Source organism: Aotus nancymaae, unplaced genomic scaffold, assembly GCF_030222135.1.
Source record: "Aotus nancymaae isolate 86718 unplaced genomic scaffold, 86718_ANA_hifiasm-v0.15.2.pri h1tg000030l, whole genome shotgun sequence".
In the NCBI taxonomy this organism is placed as follows: domain Eukaryota; kingdom Metazoa; phylum Chordata; class Mammalia; order Primates; family Aotidae; genus Aotus; species Aotus nancymaae.
Window position 1 is genome coordinate 35,548,386 of NW_026988443.1, and position 9,365 is coordinate 35,557,750.

At 45.5% G+C, this 9,365-nt stretch overlaps 1 protein-coding gene and 1 pseudogene across 1 annotated transcript; one reads left to right on the top strand and one right to left on the bottom strand.

The window, feature by feature from the left end:
• Positions 1–2,112: 2,112 nt before the first annotated feature.
• LOC110568316 (histone deacetylase complex subunit SAP18-like) lies at positions 2,113–2,913 on the top strand (annotated as a pseudogene).
• A 118-nt stretch (positions 2,914–3,031) lies between these two features.
• On the bottom strand, positions 3,032–7,462 carry CUNH16orf46 (chromosome unknown C16orf46 homolog). The gene is made up of 2 exons (XM_064383338.1): positions 7,218–7,462; positions 3,032–4,946 (listed from the first exon to the last, which is right to left on the bottom strand). Exons 1-2 carry the CDS (start codon positions 7,416–7,418, stop codon positions 3,972–3,974), a joined length of 1,176 nt encoding a protein of 391 aa, XP_064239408.1. The 5' UTR covers positions 7,419–7,462; the 3' UTR covers positions 3,032–3,971.
• Positions 7,463–9,365: the final 1,903 nt, after the last annotated feature.

The window sequence follows — 9,365 nt, forward strand, 5'->3', positions numbered from 1 at the left end:
AGGCCTCAGCCCCAGCTTTGCCCAGTGGGGGATCCGGCCCTGTGGAAATCCTGTGTCAGGTGTTGCCAGAACACCACTTGGTGATTTTTAAGGTTTTAAGAAAAATAAGAGTTTGTAAAGTTTTTCTAATTGAATTCCAAAAATAATAGAATGATGAATGAAACCCAGGGCTCTCTGAGCTTGGTTTGGAGGGGCTGTTGGAGGAGCTAGAGGAACATGAGATCATCACATTCAGGTAGCAAGAGGCTGTTAGCACCTACATTACAAAATGCTTTTTTTTTTTCCTTTTTGAGACAGAGTCTCACTCTGTCGCCCAGGCTGGAGTGCAATGGGGTCATCTTGGCTCACTGCAATGCCTCCTGGGTTCAAGAGATCCTCATGCCTCAGCTCCCAAGTAGCTGTGATTACAGTTGTGTGCCACCATGCCAGGCTGATTTTTGTATTTTTTAGTAGAGACAAGGTTAAGCCATGTTCGCCAGGCTGGTTTCGAACTCCTGGCCTCAAGTGATCCACACACGTTGGCCTCCCAAAGTGCTGACATTACAGGCATGAGCCACTGCACCTGGCCACAACATGCTTTACTTACAAAACAGCATCTCCTCTGATTTTGTTAGTGACTCAGAATCCTAATGGGAAACTTCATTTTATTAAATATTCAGCCTTTATCTAGATTTGGACAGCAAAGGACTATCTTGGATGTCTGAAGCTAATCTAAATGAAAATTAGGATAAAGCCCAGAGTGACTTCATCCACAGAGGAACAAGATAAACCCAGGATAATGCAAATAAGATTCCAGAGGGATTTTACAGGTACTGGAATAACTGCCTACAGAAAGAGATGCCAAACGTAAAACATTCTTAATCTATTCACTGAGGAACCATCTAGTCAATATTTTGTTAGCCAAATTAATTATTTGCTCAAAAACAATATCAGAAATCTTAATAAATGTGGGCCCTTTATTTGTTCAGACTTCCTTTTGATTCTAAATTATTAGATGTTTACACCAAAATCTGTAGAATTTACAACTCTTACCTGAACAAAAAACTTTCTTAACAACTGCATTGTAACTTCAACAAGTGTTTCCAGCTGCCCAGAGATCTCAGAAGGTGAGCACATCTGGCTGAGTAGGCGGGGCCTGGTCCCTCCCTGGTTCTCCCTCCAAACATACACTCTGGACTGTTTTACACATTGAGCTTATTCATTATTCTGCTGCTTTAAAGGGCTTGAAAAACCACTGACTTAGGTGGACAGGCTGCAGAGCTGGAAGTCCTCAAACAGTACCGGGCCCAACATCTCACTGTCCAGAAACAGGGAAACTCGGTTTCCTCCCAGGGCCAGAATCCAGATGGTTTCTTTATTCAGGGAAGAAGCAGAGGAAAACCCTAATAACTGCTACTAGACTGTAAGAAGTAACCAACCTCAGTAGGCAAATATACGTTCTAATGACTGTTGTATTATACTCATCCAACATTTCTGGTGTTTTTATCTTAAAAACAAACCAACAAAACAAAACAAACAAATCAGGATAACAGACTAAGGCCCAGTGCGGTAGCTCACACCTGTAATCCCAGCACTTTGGGAGGCCGAGGAGGGAAGATCACCTGACGTTAGGAGTTCAAGACCAGCCTGGCCAACATGGTGAAACCCAGTCTCTACTAATAATACAAAAATGAGCTGGGTGTGGTAGTGGGCACGTGTAGTATCAGCTACTTGAGAGGCTGGAGCATGAGGCTGGTTCAATCACTTGAACCCAGAAGGTGGAGGTTATACTGAGCCAAGATCATGCCACTGTACTCCAGCCTGGGTAACAGACAAACAAAAAATAAAAATAAAAAACAAACAAACAAACAATAAAACCCTAGGCAAACAGACAAGACATTACAAAGACCAATATGGAAGCAGATATTTACACATACAGTCATATATTCTGTCTACTCCACCATTTAGGAGACGGGAAATCCAGAGTTCAAGTCCAGCCTACCTTAAGCAAATTCAAACTATATAATTTCAAGGCAGCTTAATGATTACTTATATCACAAAACAGTTCATCAGAGCATGTGTCTACAAAGCAACATCACTTGGCATTTAAAATATAACTCATTGGAGCGTCTCGCGGGCCATAGGAGGACGATGGTGGTGGAATCGCGCATTACCCAGGAGGAAATTAAGAAGGAGCCAGAGAAGCCAATCGATCGCGAGAAGACATGCCCACTGCTGCTGCGGGTCTTCACCACCAATAACGGCCGCCACCACTGAATGGACGAGTTCTCCCGGGGAAACGTACTGTCCAGAGAGTTGCAGATCTACACTTGGATGGATGCAACCTTGAAAGAACTGACAAGCTTAGTAAAAGAAGTCTACCCAGAAGCTAGAAAGAAGGGCACTCACTTCAATTTTGCAATCGTTTTTTTTTGTTTTTTTTTTTTTTTGAGATGGAGTTTCACTCTTATTACCTAGGCTGGAGTGCAATGGCGCGATCTCGGCTCACCACAACCTCTGCCTCCTGGGTTCAGGCAATTCTCCTGCCTCAGCCTCCTGAGTAGCTGGGATTACAGGCACACACCACCGTGCCCAGCTAATTTTTTGTATTTTTTAGTAGAGATGGGGTTTCACCATGTTGACCAGGATGGTCTCGATCTCTTGACCCCATGATCCACCCGCCTCGGTCTCCCAAAGTGCTGGGATTACAGGCATGAGCCACCACGCCCGGCTTGCAATCGTTTTTACAGATGTTAAAAGACCTGGCTATCGAGTTAAGGAGATTGGCAGCACCATGTCTGGCAGAAAGTGGACTGATGATTCCATGACGCTGCAGTCGCAGAAGTTCCAGATAGGAGATTACTTGGACATAGCAATTACCCCTCCAAATCGGGTACCCCCTCCTTCAGGGCGCATGAGACCATATTAAATTCTATTTACTATTTCTTGAATTTATTTTTCAGTCAGTTGTGTAAAATAAACTTCCTCCCCTGAAAAAATAAAATAAAATAAAATATAACTCATTTACAAATGTCATTTAATTTAGCTACAACTGTGGGAATGAGAGTTGGGGTAAAATGAGGGTAGAGGAAGGACAGAAGGAGAAAGTAACAGCCCCTTTCCATGAGTGCCTGGGGTTGAGGGTTTCCAAATATTAGATGCAGAGTAAGGCCAGAGGAAGCATATGGGGTGATAATCACAGTGATCTTTTTATTTTTTTTCCCAAAAAGTAATTATTCTTAACCTGCTTCCCAGGCTGGATTTTGTAGCACTGTGGCTAAAATTTCCAGACAGAGATTAACATGAGGGTACAATCTGAGGATATAGCATCCTGAACACACAGGAGGTGATGGACAGTGTATATCCATGGAAACAATCTGAGGGTGTGACACCCTGGACAACACATGGTCTGTGATGCCTTGGACATCCTGGACAGGCTGGAGATTTCTATTAAAGCAGTTCTTCAGATCGTTGCAAGAGCAAATGAGGCAGCAGACAGATACCTGCCTCCTTCAAAAGATCAACAGGCAGTTTGGTCTAAACTAGCCCAGTGTTCCTAGATTGAGGCATGGGGGTGGTGCAGAAAGAGCACCTGCTGGACAGCTCTGGGGTGGCCTGGGGCCAGCATGGAAGGAGCGAGGCCCTTTGGATTCCCCACCTTCTATGTGGCTTCTCCTCGGAGTGGACATGAGGCAGGCAGAGACCAGGGCTGGCATGACCAATCAGCATTTCGTGAATGGCTAAGTAGCAGAAGCAGGTAACACATTATAGTGTTTTAGAATATAAATCCAAACCCATCCACTGAGGTTCAATTTTCTTTGGTTGTACTACCCAAAAAAATGGATGAAATAAAGAAGGGGAAGAAAAGAATAGGAAAGACAGACTGAGAGGGAGGAGAAAACAGTGTGGGGGGCAGGGGATGAGAGAGAAGAAAGAGAAAGGATGACTGCATCTCAAGCAGTGCTTACTCCCAGGGGTTCTACCGTGACCGCTCAGAGGATCCTGTGGGTGGAAATGGGAATGACAACTCTGCTCACTGTGAGGGACGGCAAGAGAGGTCTTGACAAAACTTTGGTCTCTAGCGTTTGGGGCCTGTTTTCCTGCTTGGCCTTTGGGAGAACGTGCTTTGGGGAGATCACACGAGGTCTTGGCTCCTTGGCTGTCAATTTGGATTTGTGGTTTTGCACTCCCTGTTTCTGCAGAAGCTGCAAGGCAGCAAGATAGCGAACATTGCTGGGGTCTGGAGGGCAGAGCAGGTTTTTCTCAGACAAGAGAGACCAGTGCAAGCAGCACTGCTCTGGATTGGCCAGGGATGTCCTGGCTGCTTGGGAAGTGAAGGATGGCATGTCGTTGACTGCGGGGTGTTTGGCCAGCTCACTGGGTCTCTTTTCACCTTTCCCATCTGCTGTTTTGAAGCCATATGCACAAGACACACACCCATCCTTTTCCACACTCAGCACCTTCTCTTCCGACGGTAAGAAACAGTTCTTATTCTTCTTACCCGGAACATCCAAGCCATTTGAAACTGAAGCCTTCAGGGGAGGCAGAACCAGGAGGGCCTTGGACGTCACGGGGCCTGGGACTGACAGCCCTCTGTTGGTGCCTCCACTGGGGTTCCCAAGGGCCTTGCCCCTATTAGTGTCAGAGATGGCCCAATCTTTGGTGCACCAAATAAACTCCTTAATTTGCAGACTTTTTTTCTCTGCTCGAAAGTAGGTGGGAAAGCCTACGTTGCTAATCTCCCTGGAAGCAGTGTTGGGGCCCTGGGGGGCTGCCTGAGTCTGGGAGGGGCTGCTCTGATCCTTCTCTGGGCCCCGCTCAGTAGGAGGCTTGGTCTCGAGGCTCCCGTGTGAGAGGTTAACACACACTAAGCAGTCGCTGCAGGCATCTTCCCCTACCCTTGCCTTTTTTGGTTTCTTTCTCGGCCAGATGCAGGCAGCTGGAGACACTCTTCCCCAGCCCTGGACCTGCAAATAAAGCAGTATGTTACTCCTCCAGCAGAGGGAGGAGTATCTTGTCCTTGATCCAATACTGGCCTCATTCCCATTTGGGCAGCCTTATGTGAAATAATATTCATTCATTCATTCATTCGAGACAAAGTCTTGCTCTATCACGCAGGCTGGAGTGGAGTGGTGCGATCTCGGCTCACTGCAACCTCCACCTCCTGGGTTCAAGCCATGCCCCTGCCTCAGCCTCCCAAGTAGCTGGGATTACAGGCACATGCCACCACCCCGGCTAATTTTTTATATTTTTAGTAGAGATGGGGTTTCACCGTGTTAGCCAGGATGGTCTCAATCTCCTTACTTCATGATCTACCCGCCTAGGCCTCCCAAAGTGCTGGGGTTACAAGCATGAGCCACGGTGCCCGGGCCATTTTTATTTATTTTTTACTACCCTTTCCCCCATCAGTAATTTTCTTAACGTTCATTCACCTTAGAAAAAAAAAAAATTCCTGGCCAGGTGCGGTGGCTCACACCTGTAATCCCAGCACTTTGGGAGGCCAAAGCAGGTGGATCACAAGGTCTGGAGTTCAAGACCAGCCTGGCCAACATGGTGAAACCCCATCTCTACTAAAAATACAAAAATTAGCTGGGCATGGTGGTGGGTGCCTGTAATCCCAGCTACTCAGGAGGCTGAGGCAGGGGCATGGCTTGAACCCAGGAGGTGGAGGTTACAGTGCACCAAGATTGCACCACTGCATTCTTGCACTCCAGCCTGGCATAGAGAGACACTCTGTTTCAAAAAAACAAAACAAAACAAAAATTAAAAAAAAAAGAAAAAAAAATTCCTTCAAAATTGTAAAGCATGAAAAAAAGTATAATACCGATTTTCACCTAATACTAAACAATAACAGTATTTGTAACAGTATTTGTTAATCCTGAATACTAGCAATGGCATTTGCTAATACTAAAACACTAAGCAAAAGTGTTTGTAAATGGCCACTTTGATGTGCTTACTAAATTTCTTTTCAAACGCACATTTAAGTTCAGAGCTAAAAATCCTTGTCAAAATTGTTGTCGGTGGGACAAGTATGAACGGTTTTCATTAACCGTTCATACTTGTCCCACTGACAAGGATTTTGGGCACCGCCAGTCTCTGCTTCCCATACCTGGGGAGTACTGTTGCTTGAAGAGGCTGGAGGGAGACGGAGGAGCAGAGGCAGGTCCTGGAACACAGAGGAGCCATGCATACCCAGGGACACCTACTCTCCATCCACGCCCAGTCTCCTGGCTGATCTTGCCACAGAGACTACTGTTAAAATAGGGTTGCCAGATAAAAATACAGGACCACATTTTAGACATACTTATACTAATAAAATAAGTATTGTTTGTTTGGTAATCCTGTTTAATCACTGGATTAGACCAGGTTTTCTTATAGCGTTACGTCTTTTTGTTGTTGTTGTTTTCTTATAGTTTTAAATATAGGATTCTGCTACTGATTCTAAGAATTGTATAAGAGTAAGCCTGCAGACTGGGTGCAGTGGCTTAGGCCTGTAATCCCAGCACTTTGGGAGGCCAAGGCAGACACATCACTTGAGGTCAGGAGTTCAAGACTAACCTGGCCAACATGGTGAAACCCGTCTCCACTAAAAATACAAAAATTAGCTGGGCATGGTGGGCACCTATAATCCCAGCTACTCAGGAGGCTGAGGCAGGAGAATCACTTAAACTCAGGAGGCAGAGGTTGCAGTGAGCCAAGATGGCACCACTGCACTCCAGCCTGGGTGACAGGGCAAGACATCAATTCAGGAAAAAAAAAAAAAAAGCCCACAGAGTTCTGAGTAGAACCGCTAGGAAAGAAGCCTCACTTCTCTCAGGGAATTCAGCACAGCTGTTCAGGAGCTCAGGATTCTGGAGTTCAGGAGACACAGATTCAAGCCCTGCCTTGGCCATTTACTGGCTGGGTGATCTTGAGCATATTATCTTCCAAGTAACTCAATATACTCATCCACAAAGTGAGGCTGGGAATAATACTTGCCCCATATGGCTATTGAGAGGTTAGATGAATCAACGTATGCAAAGCACTTGCTACTGTGCTGTCCACATGTTAAGTGGCCATAAGTACCCGTAGCAGGCGCTGCTATTACCATCGGTAATATTGTACCTCTATTCCAGGGTTTCTACATGTCATTGACTCCATATTGTTTGGTAATATTAACTATTTTTGCAAAAAAGAAGCTTGCACCAAAACACTGATGCACAAGAGACAGAAAAGCTGCGGCTCAGAAAGATACTCACTGCTTCTTCCCATCCAGTTCCAATAATAAACTCTTTGGCTTTTTCATCTTGTTCACGTGTAATGTCACTGATATTGAGGAGACAACAAACATGATCCTTTTCACTTCTTTCATCTGGACAAGTACAGGTTGCTTCTGTTTCTTCTGTGCACTGAATTTCACTATTTTCTAAGTCAGTCTCATTTTTGTGACAGAGATCCATCACTGTGATGGTAGCTTAAAGTTTGTAACGTCTTCCTGTGTTTGAAAACATGAATGCAACTTCGTTTTTAATATTAAATTTTTTTTTAAAAAAAGCAGTTCAATAATCAGGCAAAATATCTTCAAGACATATTGAGGAATATGGCTGGGTGCAGTGGCTCATGCCTGTAATCCCAACACTTTGAGAGGCCAAGGCAGGCAGATCACTTGAGGTCAGGAGTTTGTGACCAGCCTGGCCAACATGGTAAAATCGTGTCTCTACTAAAAATACAAAAATTAGCTGGGCACGGTGGTGGGCGCCTGTAATCCCAGCTACTCAAGAGGCTGAGGCAGGAGAATCGCTTGAACCCAGGAGGCAGAGGTTGCAGTGAGCCAAGATTGTGCCACTGCACTCCAGCCTGGGTTAGAGAGTGAGACTCCATCTCAAAAAAAAGAAAAAAGGGCCAGGCGCAGTGGCTCATGCCTATAATCCCAGCACTTTGGGAGGCCGAGACGGGTGGATCACGAGGTCAAGAGATCGAGACCATCCTGGTCAAAATGGTGAAACCCCGTCTCTACTAAAAATACAAAAATTAGCTGGGCATGGTGGCACACGCCTGTAGTTCCAGCTACTGAGGAGGCTGAGGCAGGAGAATGTCTTGAACCCAGGAGACAGAGGTTGCGGTGAGCCAAGATCGTGCCATTGCACTCCAGCCTGGTTAACAAGAGCGAAACTCCATCTCAAAAAAAAAAAAAAAGAAACAAACAAACATTCAGGAATAGACTGAGAATATATATTATGCACTGTATTCTCAATTCATAATATGTATTGAGAATTGGAATACATCTGTTGCCAACCATTGGAATTATAAAAGATAAGGCAATAAGGTGGCCAGGTGCCGTGGCTCATGCTTGTAATCCCAGCACTTTGGGAGGCTGAGGCAGGCAGATCACCTGAGGTCAGTAGTTTGAGACCAGCCTGGCCAACATGGTGAAACCCCATCTCTAATAAAAATACAAAATTAGCTGGATGTGGTGGTACACCCCCCGTAATCCCAGCTACTCGAGAGGTTGAGGAAAGAGAATCGCTTGAATCTGGGAGGCAGAGGTTGCAGTGAGCTGAGGTCCTGCCACTGCACTCCAGCCTGGAGGACAGAGCAAGACTCTGTCTCAAAAAAAAAAAAAAAAAAAAGACGTGAAGAGACATAGGGAGAAGATAGCCATCTACAAGCCAAAGACAGCAGCCTGGAACAGAGCCTCCTCTCATAGCCCTCAGGAGAACAAACCCTGCCAACACTTTGATTTTGGACCTTAAGAATCAAGACCTGGTCAGGCACAGTAGCTCACGCTGGTAATCCCAGCACTTTGGGAGGCCAAGGTGGGCGGATCACAAGGTCAGGAGTTTGAGACCAGCCTGGCCAACATGGTGAAACTCTGTCTCTACTAAAAAATGCCAAAAATTATCGGGATGAGGTGGCAGGCACCTGCACTGCCAGCTACTTGGGAGGCTGAGGCAGGAGAATCGCTTGAACCCAGGAGGTAGACGTTGCAGTGAGCTGAGACTGTGCCACTGTACTTCAGCCAGGGCTACATAAGTGAAACTCTGACTCAAAAAAAAAAGAATCCAAGCCTGTGAGATAATAAATTTCTGTTGTTTAAGCCACTCAGTATGTGGTATATTGTCATGACGGCTGTAGCAAAGTAAAACAGTAGGTCATGGTGAGGATGGTGATAATCCTATCTGACACTAATGGATGCTTTTCTGGGTTGAAAAATGGCACTTGGCGTTTAGAATCTAGACAAAAGGTCCGGAAACTTGTAATCCTGACCGGAGCCAAAGAGCTGAACAATTCCAGTCCTATTTATTGGCTGTGTCCCTTGAGTGGTGACTTGCTTTCCTGGGTCTGTTTACTCATCTATAAAAAGGGGAAGAGCAGGCCGGTCGCGGTGGCTCACGCCTATAATCCCA